This window comes from Mobula birostris, chromosome 4 (assembly GCF_030028105.1).
Source record: "Mobula birostris isolate sMobBir1 chromosome 4, sMobBir1.hap1, whole genome shotgun sequence".
Taxonomy (NCBI): Eukaryota; Metazoa; Chordata; class Chondrichthyes; order Myliobatiformes; family Myliobatidae; genus Mobula; species Mobula birostris.
In genome coordinates, this window is record NC_092373.1 from 169,633,078 (window position 1) to 169,659,430 (window position 26,353).

General features: G+C 39.2%; 1 protein-coding gene across 2 annotated transcripts in view; it reads left to right on the forward strand.

The window, feature by feature from the left end:
• Positions 1-26,353, forward strand: part of LOC140196737 (SWI/SNF-related matrix-associated actin-dependent regulator of chromatin subfamily A containing DEAD/H box 1-like) — an 82,741-nt gene that overhangs the window by 2,717 nt on the left and 53,671 nt on the right. For both annotated transcript variants that reach the window (XM_072256436.1, XM_072256438.1), the window contains exons 2-5: positions 8,150-8,324; positions 14,050-14,221; positions 16,892-16,955; positions 24,824-24,927. In XM_072256436.1, coding sequence (XP_072112537.1) covers positions 8,150-8,324; positions 14,050-14,221; positions 16,892-16,955; positions 24,824-24,927 — 515 coding nt within the window. The remainder of the gene's footprint in view (positions 1-8,149; positions 8,325-14,049; positions 14,222-16,891; positions 16,956-24,823; positions 24,928-26,353) is intronic.

Genomic DNA, 26,353 nt, shown 5'->3' on the forward strand with positions numbered 1-26,353 from the left:
ATTGTTGCTATTCTCCCTACAAGTGGGCGTCCTGCAAAGATCACACCAAAAGCACAATGTGCAGTGCCAAAGGAGATGAAAAAGAACCCAAGGCTAACAGCAAAAAACAACAGAAATATCTAGAACTTGTTCAAGTATCCAGTATAAGAAAAACACTGAACAAGAATGGTGTTCATGGAAGGACACCGCAGAGGAAATCACTGCTCTTCAAGAAAAAAATTGATGCATGTCTCAAGTTTGCAGAAGACCACCTGGATGTTCCACAACACGTCTGGGACAATGTTCTGTGGACAGATGAGACAAAAATTGAACTTTTTGGCAGAAATGCACACTGCTCTATTTGGAGGAAAAAGGGCACTGTATACCAACACCAAAACCTCATCCCAACTGTGAAGAATAGTGGAAGGAGCATCATGGTTTGGGACTGCTTAGCTGCCTCAGAGCCCTGACAGCTTGTAATTGTTAGGGAACAATGAATTCAAAATTGTATCAAGCTATTTTACAGGAGAATGTCAGGGTAGTGGTCTGTCACCTGAAGCTTAATAGAAGTTGGATGATGCAACAAGACAATGATCTGAAACACAAGAGTAAATCAACAACAGAATGATTTAAAAAGAAGAAAATTTGTGTTTTAGAGTGGCCAAGTCAGAGTCCAGACCATAGCTCAATTGAAATGTTGTGGCATGACTGGCAAGGTATCCCAGAAATATTGATGAGCTGAAACAGTTTTGTATGGAGGAATGATCTAAAATTCCTCCTCGCTGTTGTGCAAGTCTGATCAGCAGCTACAGGAAACATTTGATGAAGGTTATTGCTGCTAAAGGAGGTTCTACCAGTTATTAAATATAAGGGTTCACATACTTTTTCCAGTCTGGTCTGTGATTGATTAAACAGTGTGTGCAGTAAAGACATGAAAAGTACAATTGTTTGTGTGTTACTAGTTTAGGCAGATTGTGTGTCTATTATTGTGACTTAGATGAAGATCGGGCCACATTTTATGAGTACTTAATGCAGAAAACCAGATAATTGCAAAGGGTCACAAACTTTTTCTTACAACTGTATGTGCTGATTCGTCACTACTTTTGATTTGGCCAACAATAGTTGTATCATCAGCGAACTTAAATAAGGCATTGAGCAGTACTTCACACAAGCAGTGAGTAGAACAGGGGGCTAAACACACAGTCTCATGGTGCACCAGTCCAGTGGAGAAGATGTTGTTGCCAGTCTGTACTAACTGGGGTCTGCAAGTGATGAAGCTGTATGCAACGTTTGCAGATTTTGAAAGTACTGTGTGGTGATAGTGGAGGGAATGGATGTTTATAGTGGTGGATGAGGTGCCATTCATTTGTTCTACTCAGTATTAGTGTTGAAACATTTTGAAGGTTTTAGCAAGGAGAATATTTCATCACACTTTTGATATGTGCCTTGTAGTTGATCGACCCTCACCATCCAGGTCATCCCCTCTTCTCATTACTACAACATTTTAGGAACAGCTTCTTCCCCACTGCAATCAGATTTCTGAATGACCATGTATGCTACCATTTTATTCCTCATTTGCACTATGTATTGATTTCTGTAACTTAGTAATGTTTAGGTATTACACTGCTGCTGCTGCAAAACGGCACAAATTTCACCCCATATCTGATAATGAATCTGATTCTGACTGAGATGTCAGGAGGCAAATGGCTCATTCAGATTCTGATTCATTTTATTTGTCACGTGCATCAAAACATAGAGTAAAATGCATTGTTTGAGTTAAAAACCACAACATAAGGATATTCTGGGGGCAGCCCATAAGTTTTGTCACACATTCTGGCACCAGCATAGCATACCCGCAGTGTTCAGCAGCAGCAACAAAACAACAGCAAAACAAGTCCCCTTCTTCCCTCCTACCCACCCACCCGGAGGTATCATTACATCATACCTGACCTTTGAACTTCTGTTGTAGCCATCGTACTTATAGGGGTTGATCCAGGTTAGTACGGACTTTTGGCATATTGGCCTTTATAAGTCAAAATACCGAATACAGGATGTTTTGAAGTTGTATAAGATGTTGCTGAGGTCTAATTTGGAGCATTATGTACAGTTTTGGTCACCTACCTACAGGAAAGATGTAAATAAAATTGAAAGAGTGCAGAGAAAATTTACAAAGATATTACCATGACTTGAGGACCTGAGTTATAAGGAAGGGTTGAATAGGTTAGGACTTTATTCGCTAGAGTATAGAAGAATGATTAGAAATTTGATAGAGCTATGCAAAATTATGAGAGGTTTGGATAGAGTAAATGCAAGCAAGCTTTTTCCACTGAGCTTAGGTGAGACTAGAACTAGAAATCATGGGTTAAGGATGAAAGGTAAAATATTTAAGGGGAACATGAACAGGAATTTCTTCACTCAGAGAGCAGTGGGAGTGTGAAATGAGTTGCCGGTGGAAGCAAGTTCCATTTCAACATTTAAGAGAAATTTGGATGTGTACATGGATGGGAGGGGTATGGAGGGCTTGGTCCATGTGCAGTTCAATGGCACTAGGTGGATTAATAGTTCAGCACTGACTAGATGGGCTGAAGGGCCTGCTTCTTTGCAGCAGTGTTCTATGACTGTAATGAAATTCTGTTGAAAGTCAAGGGTTAGTGACTTGACTCTCTTTTTGGAGATGGTCAGTGCCTGGCACTTTTGTGGCTTTAGTATTACCAGTCAAATGCCATGACTTGTGTGCCTAAATTTTGGCTAGGCCCAGACTACGTGGATTGATGCAATTACAAACATGAAGCCACAGTGGTTATATTTCAATAGGAATTTGAGGAGAACTGGAATGTCACCAAACACACTCTCAAATTTCTATACGTGTCCCATTAAGAGCATACTAATGGGTTGCATTACCATCTGGAGTGGAGGGACCACTGCACATGTATTGATGGCTTTGTGGCAAAGTTTGCGGATGATACGAAGATTGGTGGAGGGGTGGGTTGTACTGAGGAAGCAATGTGATTTGTGTCAGGACTTAGACAAATTGGAAGAATGGATTAGAAAAAAGTGGCAGATGGAAACCAGTGTTGGGAAATGTATAATAAAACATTTTGGTAAAAGGAACAGTAGTATGGACTAAATGGGGGAGAAGGTTCAAAATCAGAGGTGCAGAGAGACTTGGGAGTCCTGCAAGACTCTCAGAAGGTTAATTTACAGGTTGAGTCTGTGGTAAAGGAGGTGTAACACACTGTAAGGTTTCACTGCTAAGGTAATGGCTTCTCTGTAGCAGCAATGTTGGGTTATGACTAGAGATAACGGGGCTTTGGAATGTGTGCTATCCAATGAGAGGCATGTTGCTCTTTCTTGTGGGTCTGGGAGCAGGGATTTCGCAGTCTTTTGTTGGGGAGAAATGAAGAGAAAAGACGTGAATGGAGGGAGTTGGTAGACCGCCGGATGGAGTGGACTTCGGAGCGAGGGTCTGAGGGTCAGCTACGCTCGGACGAAATCGACAGGAAACAAATGGACGGAACTGTGAGCTCCAACGTTGTGCATTAAACTATTTCATGAGAATGGGCACTTTTTTTTGTCTCTTTACTGACCATATAGTCAAATTAAGAATTATAAAGCTTAATTGTTTAATTGCATGCTGTGTACTGTTTGTTATTTTGTGGTACTGATTTGTAATGGGGAACACACCACGCAGCATCCACCCAAACAAGATTTCTTAAGCTTGGCTGGGCCGGGGGCTGCCTTCCCCAAGGTTAAGCCGCTAGCCAAACCAAGGGTTACAATTGTGGGGGCTCGTCCAGGATTGATTTCATTGGATGCTGTGTGATTACCCTGAGCATTGAACCAGTGGAGTAGATACAGTACTCGTACTCTGGATGAATTGTTAATTTGCCTGTTAAGTACTGTTAAAGTTGCGATTGCGGGGCAGAGGTTTGATAAAATGGCGGGCGCAGCTCTCATTTTAATGCAGACCAGCGTTGACATAGAGGTAGCTGGGGGCGGAGATTTTAAAGAAAGGGTTTTATCGTTTCTGAGGAGTGAGGGGCAGGATCGAGCGGTGGATCATTTGGGAGCTTCTGATGACGCCATTCCCCAAGTTTACTGTAACCTGACCGCTCTGAAGACAAATCAGCTGCCAGAATTGACTTCTCAGGATGTGGCAGCTGCTCAGCGAGATGATCCAGACATCGGTTTCATTTGGCCAGCAGTTGAAAAGGGAGACATGGCACAGGCGGAGAAAAGGAAACATGCGTTGGTGCCTCCTTTACTGAGAGAATGGCCTCGGTTGGAGTTGCAGAACCAGATCTTATACCAGATCATGTCATGTCACCTCCCCCACCCCCCCCCCCCCACCCCCCACGACCGACCTCGGCGTTGCCAGCTGGTTGTGCCGGAAAAGTATTGGAAGATTGCGTTGAAGTCACTTCATGACGATCCTGGGCATTTGAGGGTGGAAAAGACCTATCAATTGCTCAGAGACCAGTTTTACTGGCCCCAGATGAAGTAGGAGGTCGGAGAATACCGCAAGTCGTACATTCGATGCATATGGCGGAAGACACTTCCTATGCGGGCAGCTCCTTTGTCCCACTTGCAGAGTGCAGGGCCTCTGGACCTGGTGTGTTTGGATTTCTGTCAATAGAACCCGAAGTCAGCAACACGGCGAATGTCTTGGTCGTCATGGACCACTACACCAGATATGCGCAGGCTTTTCCTACCAAGGACCAGAGGGCATCTGAAGTATTTCATTTGTTGTGCCCTTCCCCGGCGGATTCATAATGATCGGGGACAGGATTTTGAGAGCAGACTCATCCATGAGTTACTGGGCATGCTTGGAGTTAAGAAGTCGAGCACCACGCCCCATCACCCAAAGGGCAATCCCCAGCCTGAGAGGCTTAATCGGACCTTGCTAGACACGCTCGGGACCCTGGAGATTAGCAAGAAGAGCACAGGGAGTTAACATATTGGACATCTGGTTCACAGTTACAACTGTACTCAAAATGAAGCTATTGGGCACTCGCCATATTATCTGATATTTGGGCACTAGGCGAGGTTCCCATTGACCTTTATTTTGGGACTGACAAGGGTGACTTACCACCGAAGCCTTGTCTGAAGTATGTGTCTGACAGGAGAAGAGAGCTGAAAAGGGCTTATGAATCAGTGGGGGTCATGGTTGCCAAGCAGAATCAAGGAAATAAGAGGAGGTATGATCAAAAGGTAAGGTTCTCCCAACTCCTGCTGGGAGACCGGGTCATCATCACGAATTTGGGGCTACCTGGGAAACATAAATTGGCGGACCGCTGGGCGGCTAAGCCCTATGTGGTGGAGAGTCAAATGCCAAACCTACCAGTTTTCCAGGTGAAACCAGAGGATGGGAATGGGCCTGTCAAGATTCTCCAATGGAACCACTTGCTGCACTTGGGACAAAAGGTGCTGGTAGACCCAGACCCCGATTTGGAGACTACACCGGTAAGAGGACTGCAGAAACACGGTGACTGCAGGGCCCATGGCAGGAGAGGTTAGGCTGGCCCCCACCCCTGAGAGGGATACTGATTCAGAGGATGAGGACCTGGATGTATGGTATATATTGCCTTATGCTAACTCCCCATTGTTTGAGGAAAAGACTTCCAGCCCTTCTCCTGCTGAGTCAGGTCAAGTGGGGGGAGACTATCTGTGGACAGCATGGGTTGCAGCGGGACTCTGCAAGGGATGAAGCGGGGCTTGGCCACAGGACAGAAAGGTCTGAGTTGCAGGTGGCCACAAGTGATACCTCCGGGGGGGGGGGGGGCGCGGAGGCCTCGCCAGGTAGACCAGAAGTATCCCCAGTAGTGTCTGAACCTGAAGAGTTATGTGAGGGGGCACGGAGGTCTCAGAGAATTAGGAGACGACTGGATAGGCTGGCCTATCTAGCACCAGGGGAACAGAGTATGACACCTAACGTTTTGGGGAGCTATGTCACTACCTTTTACACCTGAATTGGACTTCTGTGTTTTGCAGGAAAGCTTGGCAAATTATCTCAACGTCATGAGGGCATGACTAAATTTGGTGGGGGGGAGAGTGTAACGTGCTGTAAGGTTTTACTGCTAAGGTAATGGCTTCTCTGTAGCAGCAATGTTTGGGTTATGACTAGAGATAACGGGGTCTTTGGAATGTGTGCTATCCAATGAGAGGTATGTAGTTCTTGTGGGTCTGGGAGCAGGGATTTAGCGGCCTTTTGTCAGGGAGAGATGAAGAGGGAAGACGCAAATGGAGAGAGAGTTGGTAGACCACTGTTCGGTGTGGACTTGGAGCGAGTATCTGAGGGTCAGCTACCCTCGGAGGAGGTCAACAGGGAACAAATGGACGGAACCAGGCTCTCCAACATTGCACATTGGACTGTTTTATGAGAATGGGCCCTTTATTTGACCATATAGTCAAATTAAGAATTATAAAGCTCGGTCGTTTAATGGCATATTGTGTACTATTTGTTATTTTGTGATACTGATTTGTAACCAGGAACATATCACGCAGCATCCACCCGAACAAGATTTCTTAAGTTTTCCTGGGCTGGGGGCTGTCTTCCCCTAGATTAAGCTGCTAGTTTAAGACCGAGGGTTACAAAGGCACATGCTGAGCCTTTATAAAGACACCAGTCAGGCTGTACTTGGAGTATTGCCAACAGTTTTGGGTCCTATATCTCAGAAAGAATGTCTTACCATTGGAGAGAGTCCAGAGGAAGTTCATCAGGATGGTTCTGGGAATGAAGGAGTTAACATATGAGGAGCGTTTGGCAGCTTTGGACCTGTGCTCACTGGAATTTGGAAAAATGCATGGGGATCTCATTGAAACTTACCGATTGTTGAAAGGACTAGATAGGGTGGATGTGGAGGGGCTGTTTCCTATAGTGGGGGTATCCAGAACTAGAGGGCACAGCCTCAAAATTGAGGGGTGACTTTTTAGAACAGGGGTAAGGAGGAATTTTTTTCATCAAAGTAGTGAACCTGCGAAATGCTCTGCCACAGACTACGGTTGGAGGCCAAGTCCGTGTGTATATTTAAGGCAGAAGTTGATCGTTTCCTGATCAATCAGGGCATCAAAGGATATAGCAAGAAGGCAAGTGTATGGGGTTGAGTGGGATCTAGGATCAGCCATGATGGAATGGCGGAGCAGACTTGATGGGCTGAATAGCCTTATTCTTCTCCTTTGTTTAATGGTCTTGTGATTGGAAAAAGCTGCAGGAAATTGTAAACTCACCCAGCTTCTTCATGGGCACTAGCCTCCCCAGCATCCAGAACAGCTTCAAAAAGGCAGCATCCATAATTAAGGACCCCCACCACCCAGGACATGCTCTCTTTTTGCTACCATCAAAGAGGATTTATAGGACCCTGAAGGCACACACTCAATGTTTGAGGAACAGCTTCTTCCCCTTCACCATCAGATTTCTGAATGGACTATAAACTCATGAACACTGCCTCACTATTTTTTCCACTCTCTTTTTGCACTACTAATTTAATTTTCTTTTTTTATGTGTACTACTTATTTTAATTTATAGTAAGTACTCTGTATTGCAACGTGCTGCTGCTGCAAAACAACAAATTCCATGACGTACGACAATGATATTAAACTGGATTCTGATTGTTACATTTGCTGAAGAATAGCAAATGGAATAAAACATTATTCCATAAACTAGCAAGCATTCCCACCTCTGTCTTTATGAAATGAAGTCATTAATGTAGCAGCTGTCAGTAATTGGGCTTACACATCTGGGCTGGGAAACTGCATTGATGCCCTAGGGCTGTGAAGCCTTAGCAACCACTCTTCTATTGTGAAAGGTATATATACCGATCAAATGGAGATTTTTTTTTTACCCCTCTTTAGCCTATTGACTTCATATTATTCCTTAATACCACTCTTGGTCAAATGCTGTCCTGATGTCATGGGCTGTCACTCTGCCTCAAGTTCTTGCTTGCTCCAAGCCATGGTAAGGTCCAGCGTAGAGTGATCCTCTGAAAATGCCAAGTAGATATCAGTGAATGGATTGTTGGTGAGTGAGTAGGTGCTGCTTGATAGAATGGTCAATACCCCCATTGTTTTGCTGATGACTGAAATTAGACTGGTTGATAATTAGCTAGCATAAGCATTAACACATCTTTTAAGTAGCTTTAAAAATATTTTCTTTTTTTTTTAATTTGTTTAGTGACGACTATACCAGAGACACCAGAACGAAACCAGAAGAATGTTGTATCACATTTCAAGAGAAATGGAAAAGGAGTTCTTTTTCTAGACTCTGATTCTGAAAATGAAGAGCCCATTAAAAACAGTTCATCCTATTCAGAAGTGAGTGGAAGGCCAAAGGATTGCATTGAAAAAATGTAAGGAATATTTTTATAAGTAAATAACATACATTGTATCATTATTTGGTTTTCATATTTACCTGAAATTTGTACTAGTGATATAGGGTGATTAGCAATTTGTGGTAAATCAACTAATTTCAATTTTATCATCTTGTGTTTCATTTTGGGTTTTTACTGCTCTATCAAATTTTCAGTATTTTAAATACATATTGCTCTTTGTGAATCACAGTTGTGTGTTTCAATCTTAGAAGTTTAAAAATTTCATCAACCTTTACAATTTTTATTTGCTTGTACATTTTAAGCAGCATTAAACATCATTATGGTTTTCTTTCTCCCTTTCCCTCTATTTTTAAAGCTACCAAAGCATTTTTATCCTGGGTAGGCCACTGAATAACATGCTTTGTGCAACATGGGGTGAAATAAATAAATAAATAAATTAGTTAAGTTGTTGAGAATGAAATAAGTTTTGTGAAAGGTATGATTCCAGCAATTGGAGTTTTTTTTTGTCTTATTGACTTCATATTGTTCCTTGATAAAATCTGTATCATAAACAGGACACTCTGTTACAAACTTAAGGTAAAATAATATAAATTATACATGTCTTGAGCGATATAATAAATATACTGATGCAGTCTGAGAGACATAAAAGACAATGTGTGGAAAATGTACTCCTTTTCCTCTCTGTTTACGTAATTATTACATGATTAAAAATTGTGAAGCAGGCCAAGAACCGCAACTTTCTGAAGACATTTAACAGTGGGGATTTTCTTTTTAGAGTGAGTTTGTTGTGAGTATGTGATGAGTTGACTCTGAAATGTTTGCCTAGTGTCAGCCATTGCCATAGTAAAACGTACAGACTAGTATTCAGCTGGACGCAGAGGAGAGAAAGAATTACCAAGACAACCATCTGCAAAATTAGTCATTTTGCACTGGTTAAAACCCAATGCCTCCTAATACCAAAATACAAAAGAAATAAAAAGTATACCTAACATCGTACAGGACATTGGTTGAATCATGCCTGGAACCCCATGTACTTTCCTTTAAGGCAATTCAGTGAATGGTCACTCAGGTAGTAGTTATAGGTGCTTCAGTTGGTTCATTTACAAGAAAATGTTATGCTGTGCTTAATTGGAGCTTTTTTTTTCTAAATAAGAGATTTTAGTAAAATGTAAGATTATGAAAGTGGGGTTGATGCTGACAACTTGTGGATTGTGTAACTCTAGATTAAGAACATAAGAAATAGGAGCAGGAGTAGGCCATCTGGCCCGTTGAGCCTGCTCCGCCATTCAATAAGATTGTGGCTGATGTGACCATGGGCTCATTTCCTCCTACCTGCCTTTTCCCCATAACCCTTAATTTCCCTACTATGTAAAAATCTATCCAACCTTGTCTTAAATATATTTACTGAGGTAACTTCCACTGCTTCACTGGCCAGAGAATTCCATAGATTCACCACTCTTTGGGAAAAGCAGTTCCTCCTCATCTCTGTCCTAAGTTTACTCCCCCGAATCTTGAGGCTATATCCTGTAGTTCTAGTCTCACCTACCAGTGGAAACAGCTTTCCTGCCTCTTATCTATCCCTTTTATAATTTTATGTATTTCTATAAGATCTCCTCTCAACCTTCTGAATCCTAGTGAGTACAGTCCCAGGTGATTCAATCTCTCCTCAAAGTCTAACCCCCTCATCTCTTGAATCAACCTGGTGAAACTCCTCTGCTCCTGATTAATAAACAACTTTCCTTATATCATAACTTTCCATTTAAATTGATTAATAATTATTTTTCATATCCTGGGATTAAAATTACTTGTAAATACCAAGATTTATTTAAGATTAACTTTTTACCCTTAATTGACCATATTACTCAACTTTCATCTAAATGCTTTCCTTTATATTTAACTTTGATTGGTCGTATTAATGCAGTTAAGATTTTTTTTTGCCAAAATTTCTATATATATTTCAGGCATTACCAATCTTTGTTCCAAAATATTTTTTTGATAAAGTTGACTCAAAAATTTCTTCATTTATTTGGCAAAATAAAAACCCGAGACTGGGTAAAATACATTTACAGAAAGCTAAGAGAGATGGAGGTTTAGCATTACCCAACTTTAGATTTTATTATTGGGCAATTAATATTCGACATATGAAATTTTGGTTACTTGACCAGGATATACTATCCATTCCTAAATGGGTAGCATTGGAATTACAATCTGTTCAGGGCTATACACTTGGCTCTATTTTAGGTTCCTCTCTTCCTTTTGATTTGAAACGCCTCAAACAGGTATCAACCCGATAGTTAAATATACCTTATGTATTTGGTTTCAATTCAGAAAATTTTTTGGTCTTAACCAATTTGGGCTAGCGATTCCTATTTTAGGTAACATATTTTTTCCTCCCTCTTTTACGGATCGTGCTTTTCAAATTTGGAAGATTAAGGGTATTTCACGGTTTTTGGATTTATTTTTAGATGGTTCCCTTATGTCTTTTGAACAATTATCTAATAAATATAATTTATCAAGAATACATTTTTTTAGATATCTACAAGTTAGAAATTTCCTAAGTACTATACTTCCTTCTTTTCCAATGCTTCCTCCTACATACATTTTAGATATTATAATTAACCTTAATCCATGTCAGAAAGATGCATCGGCTATGATTTATAATATTATTATGAAACTTAGGAAAGCTCCATTTGATAAGCCTAGGGTAGATTGGGAACAGGAATTGGGGTCTATCATTTCCGTGGATGACTGGGGGCAGATTTTACAATTAGTCGATACTTCCTCTATTTGTGCTAAACATTCCCTAATTCAATTTAAAGTTGTTCATAGAGCACATATGTCCAAAGATAAATTAGCTCGCTTTTATTCTCATATTAATCCTTTTTGTGATAGATGTCCGGGGCAGATAGCCTCTTTAACTTATATGTTCTGGTCTTGCCCTACTCTGGAAACTTTTTGGAGAGACATTTTTAATATTATCTCCAAGGTATTGAATACAGATATCTCTCCTCACCCTATTACTGCTATCTTTGGACTACCTAAAATTTCCAGTAATCTTTCTCCTTCAGCCCGTAGAATGATTGCATTTCTTACCTTAATGGCGAAAAGATGTATCTTACAACATTGGAAAGAGCTTAATGCTCCAACTACCTTTTTTTGGTTTTCTCAGACGATATTATGCTTGAATTTGGAGAAAATTAGAAGCAATCTTTATGATTCCTCACTTAAATTTGAACAGACCTGGAGATCTTTTATTCAATATTTTTATTTAATGTAATTTTTTTTTTCTCCTCTTTTTTTGCTCCATATTTATATACCCTTCTTGTTTTTTTTACTGTTTTTAATGGAGGTCGGGATTGAGGACGTGATTTTAAGTTTTTTAACTCTGCTTGGTTCCAAGTTAGCCCATTGCTTTGCTTTGCTTTTTAGTTTAGTTGCACGGTGGGTTTTTTTTTCCTTTTCTCTATTGGTGTATATATATATATATATATATATAAATAAAATTACATTGTTTGTATCATTTTTTTTGTATTAATATCTCCTGTAATTTTATTATATTCTAACAATGTATTAGTGCCTTTATGGCTTACCTTTTTGTATACTTATTCAATAAAATGATTTAAAAAGAAAAGAAAGAAAGAAACTCCTCTGCACTGCCTCCAAAGACAGTATATCTTTCATCAAGTAAGGAGACCAGAACTGCATGCGGTACTCCAGGCGCAGCCTCACCAGTACCCTCTACAGTTGCAGCATTACCTCCCTGCTCTTAAATTCAATCCCTCCAGTAATGAAGGCCAACATTCCATTTGCCTTTTTGATAGCCTGCTGCACCTGCAGACCAACCTTTTGCGATTCAGGTATAAACACTTCCAAGTCCTTCTACATAGCAGAATGCTGCAATTTTTTACCATTTAAATAATAATCTGATCTTCCATTTTTCCTTCCAAAGTGGATAACCTCGCATTTACCGACATTGTACTCCATCTGCCAGACCCTTGTCCACTCACTTAACCTACCTATATCTCTCTGCAGACTCTCCATGTCCTCAGCACAATTTGCTTTTCCACTCGATTTAGTGTCATCAGCAAACTTAGATACACTACAGTCGATCCCCTTAGGTTGTTAATGTATATTAAAAATTGATGATTTTATTTTGAGGATTGTGAATCTTTGAAAGCACTGGAGGGTTAAATATGGTCTTTAGTCCAGGTAAACTAGGTCTCAAGGTAAATTCAGCCATAATCTTATTGAATGATGCTGCAGGTTTGAAGAGCCATGTGGCTTTCTTGACCTAGTTCTTTTGAACTATGTGTTTATGTAGTCATGTGTTTTTGATTTGATGGTGTCAGCTAATTCTACTTGTGCAAACAACTGCTAGAAGAGAGAACAGGGAACGGAATATCCACAGTTTCCATTTGATTGGATGGGGAATCTGAATATAATTACTGTCTAATGTACATAAATTATTTTTAAGTGATTAGTGAAGAAGGTTATTAAAGAATAAGGATCTTGGTAAATACATGGTTGTACTGTGATAGGAAAAAAGGTAAACTAATATTTAAGTAATAATATGAAAGCCTAAAGATTAAGCCATACACATTTACAAGGGTTCCTTTAGTAATCAAATGGTAGTCATGGGAAAAAATAGATTTTATAGTATCATGTTGCACTATACTTCCTTATATTATCTTCCTTCACAAATATTATATTGATATTATAAATGCATGGTAAAAGTTGGGATAGCTAGATATGTATTGAAATTTATAAACTACTAAATTGACTTCATGGTGAGCAAGTATTTGGTGTTATATTTTGATTAGGGTTCAAGGTGTGATTTGGTTTTGATTTTTAATGATGGTACTGATCATTTAAATGTTAAACTCATGGCAGCAGATGGTAATCCATTTTATTTACTTATTGAGATATAGTGGTCCTTTGAGCCGCATCGCCCAGCAATCCCCTGATTTAATCCTAACCTAATCATGGGAAAATTTACAATGACTAATTACCCTACCAACTGGTACGTCTTTTGACTGGGAGGAAACCGGAGCACCAAGCGGAAACCCACGGGGAGAATGTACAAACTCCTTACAGGCAGCGGTGGAAGTTGAACCCAGGGCACCTATACTGTATTGTGCTAACCACTATGCTACCATGCCGCTCTTTTAGGGTAAATGTAGGAGAAATAGTATTTTGTGAAACTGTTTACTGAATTATGCTCGTTGAGAGGTTAGAAAGTTTTCATTTTACTGTACTGTAAATGATTTATACATTGGTTTCCATCCATCGATTTGACAGAAGAGACTCGCACTGAAACACTGCAAGATACAGTTGGCACTAGGTTAGGGATAGATTAGCTGTCTGCTAGTATCCCAATTCAAAATTACCATTCCCCTCCTTGTGAAGTTCTAAGGTACATCCACATGCCAGGGACAGGTATTCTACCAGATTAAACTCAGTAATAATTCATGTGGACTCATTTTCTCCATTTCCAAAAAAAAGCTTACTGATTTTAGAAACATGTTTATTTGTTTGTCTGACTTTCTGCGCCAGTAGGCTGTTTGTTCGTTGAGTGCATTTCACATTGAGACCTGTTGTTTAGTACGAAGTGAAGTAAAACGTTTGAAGGTAGGGCAGGAAAATTGAGTTGATGTATGATAATGGAGAGCCTCTGTGTCTCTTTATCGTTATTGTACAAACCTGTATAAAATTTATTCACTTATGTACACCATTTAACTTTCAGAAATGGTGCTGATGACTTTCCGTCTGAAAATGTTTTGCCAGAAGCAAATGGGTCATCCTTAAACTGCAGCAACTCTTCTCATTTTAACACTGATTTGGAGATCAGTACAGACACAAAATTACAAAAACTGACAGAAATATTTCCAAATAGAACTGTTGATGAGCTAATGCAAGTAAGTAGATTTATATAATTTTTAAAATTAAGAAACTGTGAAACTTAAAATCCAGCTGTTTTACTGATGTGCTCAGGTAATTGAACCCATACATTAGGAGCAAAACAAGTTTTGATTCTTGGTTTGTGCTGGCATTAACCAGGGTAATGGTTTCTGAGAGTTGAGGGAGGAAAAGAAAGCAGCTTGTTATCCAGAGGTTTGCTGGTTTAACAAAGTGCAATCAAGACAGGTCCAGCTTCCTTTATAATATGTAGAGCAGCCAGTCTGAGAGGTTACTATCTTGCATGTGCTTGTATGGAGAGAATAACCATTTTCATAGAATAATAGAAGGCAAAAGTGATTGAAAGAGAAAGTAATTTTCACAGATTGATATTCAATCACATGGAAATAGCACTTTTTTTAATTTCAAGTTTTGTGGTACAGCATGATATGATGAAACCTGGAATGTCACTATTTTAGAATTGCTAAAGGGATGAACTTAAATGAAGGATTAGTCAACACAAGCATAGGAGGTAATTTTCTGTAGCAATAAAAATATTTCTCTAGTCTGTGGAGAGAAGGGCAGGGTTTAAAACTAAGTTACTGAGATATTAACAGCCATCGTCTGGTTCTGATAATTTGAGGATACAGTGACACATTTGGGTGAGTACATGATTGCAGCCCCATAACTGAATATTAACTACCCCCAAGGTGACCCAGAAAAGCGTTTTTCATAACAGTGCCACTGTATTCTTGTTATAACTAGATGCAAGCCATGCTATGAATCCATGGTCCAAAGAATGGGGGGGAAATCTTAGCAAACTTGCACTTGGAAAGTGTGGGGAGAGCATTGGTTGATAAATGAGAGGTATGGTGGGTGTAGTCATTATAGAGGAGTATGAAGTGATAGATCTTTGCAAGCAATCAGTATATTAAGATGTTACTGGTAAAGTTAACATTTCTGCAAAAAGAAAATACATGCAAGTATGAGAGCTGGTACATATTTTAAATTTTGCAATAGAAAATCATAGTGTTCCAAATACTAACAATTTAAAATAGATTTGGACTTTCAATAAAAATGAAAGGCAGATATTTTTAAGTGGTGCAAAGTTAAAACATTTTGCCTCTGAGTGCTGAGAGGTTACATGGAGGGAGTGCTCTTGGAAAGCATGGCAGGAGAGAAGGCAGCTGATCATACCAGCTTAAGGATTTAAACCAAATCTGTCATGTCCCAATTCCTTGCTTTGCCGACTAGACCTTAGATTTTCTGCCATCTCCACTTCCTCTCTGCTGATTATTGTTCAGTAAGGAACTGCATGTAGTGGAACTCATCTCCGCAGTGGATGGATTATGAGTCTCTTGGACAAAAAAAAAATCTATTCTATTTTGAATTGCTCCTTCTAGCTGAGATACAATTCCACAGATCAGCTGACAGTAGCTCCAGTTCTCTAGGCTGATGTGCTGGTCTTCAGTAAGGCAGGAAGATATTGCCTAATATTTTTATTCCTTACTGCAGGAAGAATTAAGTTGGGAGCTAGGAGACCGGTATGGGGAAGCACCAGGAGTCTGAGTTGGAGGGAACTGTGACATTGTAGCTAGTGTAACCTTCTACACATCAAAGTTTATTCCTTAAAACTTGTGATGTCTTCATGATTTACTTGATAAAAAATTGCATGGAAATAGGGTTTGTTTATCATGGACATATAAAGGCAAGCTCTAATTAATCTAAAGCTTGTCTTATTTCACAAAGAAGGCAAAATAAATTGTTTTAGCCAGCAGAGGCAGTGACAAATTATGGTTGGTAAAGTTATTAAACATTTTAATTGAGAATTAGAATCAGGATTATTAACTGCCTTGTGACATGAAAGCGGCAGTACAAAGCAAAGACATAAAAGTACTATAAATCACAAAATGAATAATGATGGGAAAGCAATGTAAAATAATACAATTTTTACTTTATTAATTTAGAGTTTCGATTTTCTCATTTTGTTTGCCATTTTCCTTTTGATATGATTAACTCAGTCAGACATGGTTCCATAGACAGTTTAAGGGAGGTACCTGAGGTGATCGATATTAAGAGCATGAGCATTTCTGGTTAAATGTCAATATTTGCTCAACCGTGAAGAATACCACAACCCAAACACTAATCTTCTGAATATTGTGTTCTTCTATTTATTTGTTCATTGGATTTGGGCATCACTGGAAATCCTTCTATTTGTTATGCATCTTAATCCTCCCTGAACTGAGGAAGTAGTAAAGCCAATCACATTGATTGGGTGTTGAGATAACCAGAGTGGGAAAGAATAGTAAACTTCTTTCCCTGAAGGACATTTGAGCAAGAATTACTTTTAAATTACGTTCCAGTCTTTACACATTACTAAGATCAATTTTTGAATCCTGGATTTGTTTAATTCTGATTATGTAATCAATTCTAGTAGGGTTGGACCAGAATAAGAAATCCAGAAGTTGACTGAGCCCTACAGAAATTATCTCACTCAGTATGGATCTGTTATCAATTTTAGGTCCTTCAAAGTATGAATGGTTCTATTCCTTGCGGCATAAACATGGGGATTAAGAGACGGTCTCAAGATTAAATCTGTTTAAAATTAATTAGAATTAAATTACAATGAATACACTGTTTTCAGCAAGGTAGATTTTTAACCTCTCCCTCTTATTTTCCTCCTCACTAAGGTAATTGAATCAACAAGTACATTAGATGGAGCTATCGCTTCAGGATTAATCTTATTTAAAGAAGGTAAGGCCACTTTTTATAGATTAAAATAGAATGTATTAATAAAATATACAAAAAAGGTGATTTGGTTTGAATCTATGCCATAAAATATGGACTAAATAGAGCTGACTAGCAGCTAGGAATTAAATATGCAACTGCCGGTTGTGTGCTTGACATAACTCAAATTACTTTGAACAGACATTAAAGTTTGGTGCATCTGACTTCCTGTCCTGCACTGGATTCTTTTTTTGACATTCTGTGCAAAATCAGTCTTGCCGATGTAGAAACCATGTAAGGTTGAGAGTGTTCTAGTTTGTTATTTTGATTATATTCATTAGAAGACTTTCAAATTAAAATAGTTAACTTCTACTTCAAAAGAACAGCCTGCTTTCAAGCTGTGGAAATTGAATTAGTGCTATGTGATTAATGTCTTTTATAACTCCATTGTCTGAAGATCTTAAAAGTTGAAAGAATTTCTATCGGTTAACTTTGTCAAATATTGAACGTTGTGCAATATATTTTGAAACTATTGCCCTCCTTTGTCTCATTCAGAGAGTAAAGGTAATGAATTTGATCTCTTAACAAAATTACAGCAAATAGTAAATAACATCTTGCCAAAACAAACTTTAATGTGGCTTTATAATCTGTAATATGTTAAATTTAAAAGTACAAAATATTGACCTGTTGTATGTATAGTGATCAGCATTAAGCATGTTCATGCATTGCTGTAACATGTCCACTTTTACAAACTTTAAAAGAGCATGTGCCAAATGACAGCTGCTTTAGCTACTACAGATGTAAATTTACATCTGTAGAGTTCATTTAAAGAGCTAGTTTGCTTTTGTAGATGTATGTATTGACAAGGACTAACTGAAAAAATAGGCAAGTTTAACTTGGTGTGTTCGTTGTGTTTCATTACATTTTATATGAATGTACTGGCAGTCGTTCTCCATTAAACTTAGTTGTAGTAGCAGTGACGGAAATACTATGTAGTATGCCTTCACGCTAAGGGGTTGTGAGCCTTGTTCCATATTAAAAAAAAGACTTTCTTTTGAATTAACAGGAAACAATTGTATTAAGCATACTCCGAAAGCTTTTATTAAAGGAGATGAAGGAGTAAAGTCCTCATTTTTGCTTCTGTTTTCCTTTAGTTGGTTTGGGGGGTAAGCAGCTATTTCTGTTGTTGTGCCGAGGTACACCATAATATAATTAGGACAGCGACTAAAATCTGGAAATGGTAAACTTGCTACTAAACTGAACTCCTCCTGAAATATCATAAAGGTTCTGTTTTGTTGTACATAACAGCATAAGAAATAGGAGTAGACCATCTGGCACATTAAGCTTGTTCCGACATTCAATAAGATCATGGCTGATCTGGCCGTGGACTCAGCTCCACCCACCTGTCCTTTCCCCTGCTAAGCAAAAATCTCTGTTTGAAGTGCAAGTTTTTTAGTCTAGCATGCATGACCCAGATTTTCCAAATAATTCTTGGTTCCTTTACCTTTTGGAAAGAACATCCTTAATGTGGGCAGTGAATATTTTTTGCTGGTCCTATTTAAGTAAATTGTTTAGACTTGAAGATAAACTCCTGAATGTATTATAGCACTGAGGAATTTAAGTAGTTTATTGCAGAGAAAGTTTATCCATGAGCTCTAAAAGGATGTAATGAGTTTAGGTAGAAATCTTGTTACGCAATTTAAATAGTGGATTACATGGGTCAAATGTGTGGATAAGGCCCAGAGTTTGGCATTAGAGTACTTTTCTGTTTATTAGGTGTACTACCAGTCTGTATTAAAGTCAGCTTTTTTTTTCCCCATACGTGTGAGGGACACATTTTAAATTGTTTGCACAATAGGAATAAAAATAGTTTGTCCTCTTGTCACGTGGCCTAAATAGGTCACTGTAAAAGTTGTGCATGTTGTACTTCACTTCTAAAATTCTGTTCCATTGGCTTAAAATGAGCCAGATTTCAGAATGGAGCCTTCATTATGTAATTAGGGCACCTTAAGAATACAGGAATTATGACTGTTCAGATGATCTCTATCCAACCATGGCAAAGTTCAAAGTAAAATTTATCAAGGTACATATATGTTACCATATTCTGCCTTGAGATTCATTTTCTTGCAGGCATTTACAGGAAAAAAGAAATACAATAGAATTTTATGCAAAATGATATATAAGCCCACAAAGACTGACAAACAACCAGTGTGCAAAAGAAGACAGATTATGCAAAGAAAATTGAGAGCATGAGTTGGAAAGAGTTCTTGAAAGTGAGTTTATAGGTTGTAGAATCAGTTCAGAGTAGTGGTGAAGTTATCCACGCTAGTTCAGGAGCCTGATGACTGTAGGTAATAACCTGATAGTGTGGCAAGTGAGATCACCACTACCATAGAATGCAGCCTTCGGCTTAGAGTCTGGATAACTCACTTGGTCTGATGAGACCCAGCAGTGCCTGGTTCTGATCATATTTATATCATCACAAGAATTAAGCTAGGCCAGCTGGTTATGTTGCTGTGCTGAACTGTACTGACTATGTTATGGAATGAAGAACAAAAAAAGTGCTCTGTTAGGAGTGAAGACGTAGCGCAATTGAATGTCAGGTTTGGTTCAAGTCAACCATTAAAGACACCTCACACCACCTTGATGAACTGTTTGTTATTCTGCCATCAGGCAAACGTTACAGGAGCTTCAAAACTAAAACCACAAGGCTACTAAACGGCTTCCTCCCACAGGCAGTCAGACTGCAAAATAGCTGCTCTACCTGACTCTGCTTTGGACGTTTTTAACTTGCACTGGACACTTATAACTTGATTTTAACTGACATATGGCTGTTGTGATTTACTATTTATTGTTATGTTTATTACTTAGTGTTGCGTTCGTTATGTTATGATTGCACTGCTCCTGAGAAACGCTGTCTCATTCTGCCCTGCAGAGCTGATGTACGGTTAGAATGACAATAAAGTTTTTTGAATCTTGAATCCTGAATCTGATCACAACATTACTTCAGCCTGTTTGATTTACCCTATATGATATTAAGAAAGGGTTGAGAGCATCAGTTACATCAAAGGTTATAGTATAGTTATTCTTACCAAACAGTTGCAGGACAGTTACAGCACAGGCACCTGTAGCCAATTTGAGCAATCAGCAAATATCCCCACTTCTGACCTTACAATGCAAAGAAGCTCATTGACAATGTCCTGAGTTTAGGATGATTGAATTCCAACAACCTTTTTTTTTTGTGCAATCGCCTCTGATCTGGGCCGACATTACCTAATTAATTAGCTTGTTTATTTCAGCTTTTTTCTTAAAGGTGTGCTGGGTGCGTCCTGGCTACCGCTGCATTCTCCGCGGCAATGTATCGGTCCGGGGGTTGGGGTGGTGGGACACTGGGGTGTCATCTCATCATCGTCTGTTTCCATCAGGGCAGGCAAGTCATCTTCTTCTATGTCTGCCTGCCTGATGTCGAAGGTCGAGGTTCATCGTCTGCTGTGGCTGATGTGGAAGGCTTGAAAAATGACAGTGTGCTTGACTGCTAGCCTCGTGCGTTTTTCTATCACACAGTTCTTTGTAAGCACTCAAACCATCTTGCAAATATGCCCTAAACCTACGTACTCTTTCAAAATTAAAGTTGTACTTTTCTGCAATAATTGCAGCGAAAATCTCACACAGTTACTTCACATTCAGTTCCTGGATGACTTCACTTCCGGTCCGTTCGCTGCTGCATTCGGTTTCGATTGTTACCCTTTCCTCTTCCAGTTGCACCAGCTCTTCATCTATCAGTTCTTGGTCATGGGATGCCAAAACATCTTGAACATCATCTTCGTCAACTTCCACAAGCCAAACTCACTTTGTCCGTACTTCGTTCACCATGATCAAAGAGCTTAATTATGTCTAGTTTTAAGCTAAGTGTAACACCCTTATGAGCTCTTTCAGGCTTTTCCAATACCTTAGAACTCATCTTGCTAATGGCTGCTCACAGGCATGTGTTTAAGCAATGCTGGCTAGAATGCAGTTCTGGGGGAGGAGCTTGGCTGCTCGGGGAGCGCGCTGCCTTTATCGTGCGCTGCCTTTTTTCGTAACAGTGAAAACACCTTCTGTTAGCGAAAACAGGGAACTAATGTAGGTCTTTTGTAACAGCAAGGTTTCATAGAGCGAATGTTCGAAAAGCGGGGGACACCTGTATTAGGGTGCAAATTAATTGGGTAGTAGTCATATTGGATTTTCCCTGTCCTTTGAGAACAGGATGTACTTGAGCAATTGCTCATCTTCTACAATTTTTATTTCCTTATGTGGCTGTGTATCAGATCTTGGTTGATATTGCTGTGATTTGTCTGGGACTTTTCTGTTGTACAGTTTCTGGTTTATTATTGTCACTTTTTTCATTAAACTTTGGAAGTGATGAAATCTATACTTTCTGAGACTGCAAAGTTTAAAAATATTGATGATGTGGGCAATTGCTCAGTCACAGTTCAACTCTGATAACAAAAAATAGTCTTATACCATTACACTGACCAGGTATTGAATTGAGTTTCCAGCTTTCTGATCAATACAAGATCAAAAAACAGGCTGCTTGTTGATGACTAACTGTAATTGAGTGAATGCTAAAAAGTTTGAGTTTTTGAAGGACGGGAATTTGAATACTTCATAAGTAAGCATCCAATGTAAATTGCAACCATTATTTTGTAACTTCTCAGCATGATCACATTTAAGATACAGAGCCTTGAAAAAGTATTCAGTCCCCACAACTATTGTCACATTTTACTTTCTCAGTTTCTAAATTTAAAATGTATTGAAGTAGGATTTTTGAGCTAATCTACAAAACATTGTGCATCATGTCAAATCAAAAGGAAAATTTCAAAGTCTGGCAATAAGTTACTAAAAAATTAAAACCAAGTTTGTGAAGCTGAAAACATTAATCTCCTTTGTAATTTCTACACTAGCTTTGCCTGTTTCTGTGCTGTAGTTTTTCTATGGTTTCTATGTGTGCAGGTCAGTGGGACTAGGCAGAAAATGGTTCGGCACAGCCAAAAAGGGCCAAAAGGCCTGTTTCTGTGCTGTAGTTTTTCTATGGTTTCTAACTTTCCTCAGATGCAATATACTATATTATTTTACCAACTCACCTGATTTGATGATGTAGAAAATTAGAGCATCACCTGTTTTCAGTGAATTCATAACAATAAATACCCCTCTGTCTGAAAGGTCGAACAATATGGTAAATTTTCAACAGACCAAATCAAAATGAAGACAAAAAAAAGCATTCAAGACAAGTCAGGGAAAGGATAATCGGGAAGCACAAATCTGGGGAAGGGTGCATGACCATCTCAAAGGCACATCTGAGCTTAGTGTAGTCCAGCATGAAAAGGGGGGGGGAGGGAGGGATTAAATAAATATATATAGTTTTATGTACTTTTCTATATTTATCATGTATTGCATTATACTGCTGCCGCTTAGTTAACAAATTTATTGCATATGTTGTATTTTGGTGATATTAAACAATTCTGATTCTGATCTCTGGCAAGACCTCAAGATTGCTGTCCACCACCACCCCCTAACTAACTTGGCACAGCTTGGGGAATTTTGAATGGAATGGACAAATCTTGATCCATCATGTTGTGTAAAGCTATTAGAGATTTATCCAAAGAGACTACTATCTGTAGTACCTGCAAGAGGTGGTTCAACTAAGTACTGAGCAAAGAGGGATGAATACTTTTGAACTGCTGACATTTCAGGTTTTGATTTCTTAGTATTTCATTCTTTATAATTTTCTGTTTTTGGGCTCTACTGTGAAAAAGGAGCATGTGATTCACAAATGAAAATTCTCAATTAAATTGATGAAAATCCCTGGTTGTAATACTCATTTTTGTGAACAAAGGATTGGGGGCCGAATAGTTTTACAAGGCGCTGTGTTCTTCCTTCAGTTAACATACTAGTTAACTTCCCAGTCTAAACTGATAAATTCTTAAGCTTATCTTGATGAACCTTTTACTGTAGCTATATATTAAAATAAAATAGAATGTACAAACACTATAGTATATACACATGTTTACATAAAAGAGAAATAAAAGTAATACACACAAAATGCTGGAGGAACACAGTAGGCCATAAAACCTGCTGAGTTCCTCCAGCATTTTGCATGTTGATTTCCAGCATCTGCAGATTTTCTTTTGTTCAGGGAAAGATATTTTTCTCTTCATTTAGTGATGAGGACTTCCATCTGCACCAATGAAGTATGCCACTGTTTTGAAATTGTATCACATATGGGACTCTCAAAAAAATTCCATCTTTTCTCACCTATAGGATGTATACATTTTGCTCTTAATTGCAGTTTTACTGTTCATTGAAAAAAAGGCTGAACTTTTACCATGACAAGAAAGTACCATCCTGTTGGTAAAGTTTTAACATTTTGTTATGTTTTCATGTTTACACTCTTTTTCATTCCCATAGTGTGTATGATGTCAAAATTTGTTGACACCTTCCTGAAATGATCTGGCCATTGTAAACTGAACTTGTAAACTATTGTCTTAATACTGTATATATTTTGTAACTGATAACAAGTATAATGTAGGGACGATTTGTCTTCATTCTGCATGTTGCTTCTGCCCTCCTATTTCCTCAAAAATATTAGATACTGAATGAAACCCCAGTTGCTGATTCTCTACAAAACCTAGATGGTATTTTTATAATTTTTAAAAATGGTGTTTTTAAAGACAATTACTCAGTAGTGTAATGGTCACTTTGCATTAAAGGGATGTATAGACCTTCACAGTTGATCAAAATTAAAACTATTGAGCTAGTTTAAAGTTGTTATTGAAGTATGTGTATGTAACCATGTACTACCCTGAGATTCATTTTCTTGCAGGCATTTACAGTTGAACAAAGAAATACAATAGAATCAATGTAAAACTGCACACTGTGACATTCAGCCAATGTGCAGAAGAAGACAAACTGTGTGAATACACAAAAATAAATAAATAATACTGAATAGAGTCCTTGAAAGTGAATCCATGGCTTGTGTTTACTGATTAGTTCAGTATTGTGAGTGAAATTATCCACAATGGTTCAGGAGCCCAATGGTTGTGGGGAAATAACTGTTCCTTAGACTAGTGGAGTCGAATCTAAGGCTCCTGTACCTCTTTCTCGGTGGCAACTGTGAGAAGAGAGCATGGCCTGGGTGGTGAGGGTCCTTGATGAGAATGTTGCTTTCTATGTCATTACTCCTTAGAGATGTGCTCAGTGGTAGTGAAGGCCTTTTGTGTGGTTGACTGGGCTGTATCCACCACCTTTTGTTCTTGAGGATCGGTGTTCTGCATACCAGTTTTATTAAACTTAGTAACTTTAGTGTTGGTAAATTAAATTGGTTTATTATTGCCACATGAACCAACGTACAGTGAAAAATGTTGTTTTGCAGGCAATGCATATGGATTATTTCATCGCATCAGGACATTGAGCACAAAATAGTTACAGAATGCAGTATATAGTGTCACAGTTACGGAGGCATGCAAGGTCACGTCAAAGGTAGATTGTGAGATTAAGAGTCCATTATGTTGTACAAGATGTCTGTTCATTGGTTTTAAAACATTGGGGTGGAAGCTCTCCTTGAGCTAGGTGGTGTGATCTTTTAGGCTTTTGGATTGTCTGCCCAATAGGAGGCCTAGAGAAGAGAATGCCAATGATGGGAGTGGTCCTTTTAAAAACTGCAAATCAAAGAAGGTGCTCACCACTGTGCCTTGTGTACTTTTAAGAAATGAGCTATAAAAGGGGTCCTTCAAAATATATCTAAAAATTATTACTTGTTCTTGGTTTTGCATTCACCCATTAGCATAAAATATATGATAATCTATGGACAGATAATGAACAAGGAGCAACTTGAAAGCTTGTCTTTATCTTTTCAGCCACTCCTCGGAAAAGGAAACTTGAAGCATTCCAGAATAACAGCTCTGACGAAAGTGATGATCTCCCCATTTCCATCACCACAAAGAAGAAGAAACCTAATCGAGTAGGTTTTCAATTAGAACTACCTAAATTATTTCCTAAATTTTATTTACATTTGCAAATGTTCAGCAAAATATTTAAATGAGGATTATAAAACTAATTAAGCTATATCCTACTGCCAGTGCTAAAGATGGAGTGCCTCAGCGTTCATAACTACTTATGCAGGAGATACCAGGTATTTTGTAAATTGTAAACGGGAATTCTGCAGATGCTGGAAATTCAAGCAACACATATCAAAGTTGCTGGTGAACGCAGCAGGCCAGGCAGCACCTCTAGGAAGAGGTACAGTCGACGTTTCAGGCCGAGACCCTTCGTCAGGACTAACTGAAGGAAGAATTAGAGATTTGAAAGGGGGAGGGGGAGATCCAAGATGATAGGAGAAGACAGGAGGGGGAGGGATGGAGCCAAGAGCTGGACAGGTGATTGGCAAAGGGGATATGAGAGGATCAGGGGACAAGAGGCCCAGGGAGAAAGACAAGGGAGGGGGGAGCCCAGAGGATGAGCAAGGGGTATAGTCAGAGGGACAGAGGGAGAAAAAGGAGAGTGAGAGAAAGAATGTGTGTATAAAAATAAATGGGGTACAAGGGGGAGGTGGGGCATTAGCAGAAGTTAGAGAAGTCAATGTTCATGCCATCAGGTTGGAGGCTACCTGGGCGGAATATAAGGTGTTGCCCGAGACCTGACGCAGACTGGGAGACCTTTGCTGAACACCTACGCTCTGTCCGCCAGAGAAAGCAGGATCTCCCAGTGGCCACACATTTTAATTCCACATCCCATTCCCATTCTGACATGTCTATCCACGGCCTCCTCTACTGTAAAGATGAAGCCACACTCAGGTTGGAGGAACAACATCTTATATTCCGTCTGGGTAGCCTCCAACCTGATGGCATGAACATTGACTTCTCTAACTTCCACTAATGCCCCACCTCCCCCTCGTACCCCATCCGTTATTTATTTTTATACACACATTCTTTCTCTCACTCTCCTTTTTCTCCCTCTGTCCCTCTGACTATACCCCTTGCCCATCCTGTGGGTCCCCCCCCCCCACTTGTCTTGTCTTTCTCCCCGGGCCTCCTGTCCCATGATCCTCTCATATCCCCTTTGCCAATCACCTGTCCAGCTCTTGGCTCCGTCCCTCCCCCTCCTGTCTTCTCCTTTCATTTTGGATCTCCCCCTCCCCCTCCCACTTTCAAATCTCTTACTAACTCTTCCTTCAGTTAGTCTTGACGAGGGGTCTGGGCCTGAAACGTCGACTGTACCTCTTCCTAGAGATGCTGCCTGGCCTGCTGCATTCACCAGCAACTTTAATGTATTTTGTAAATTGTTGTAGCCAACACCTTGTCTGGAATTTCCTAATTTACTGCTGGCTTGGAAGTTTTCTTAAACTCTGGCTATATACAGATTTGTGCATATTCTGAATAAATGACTTA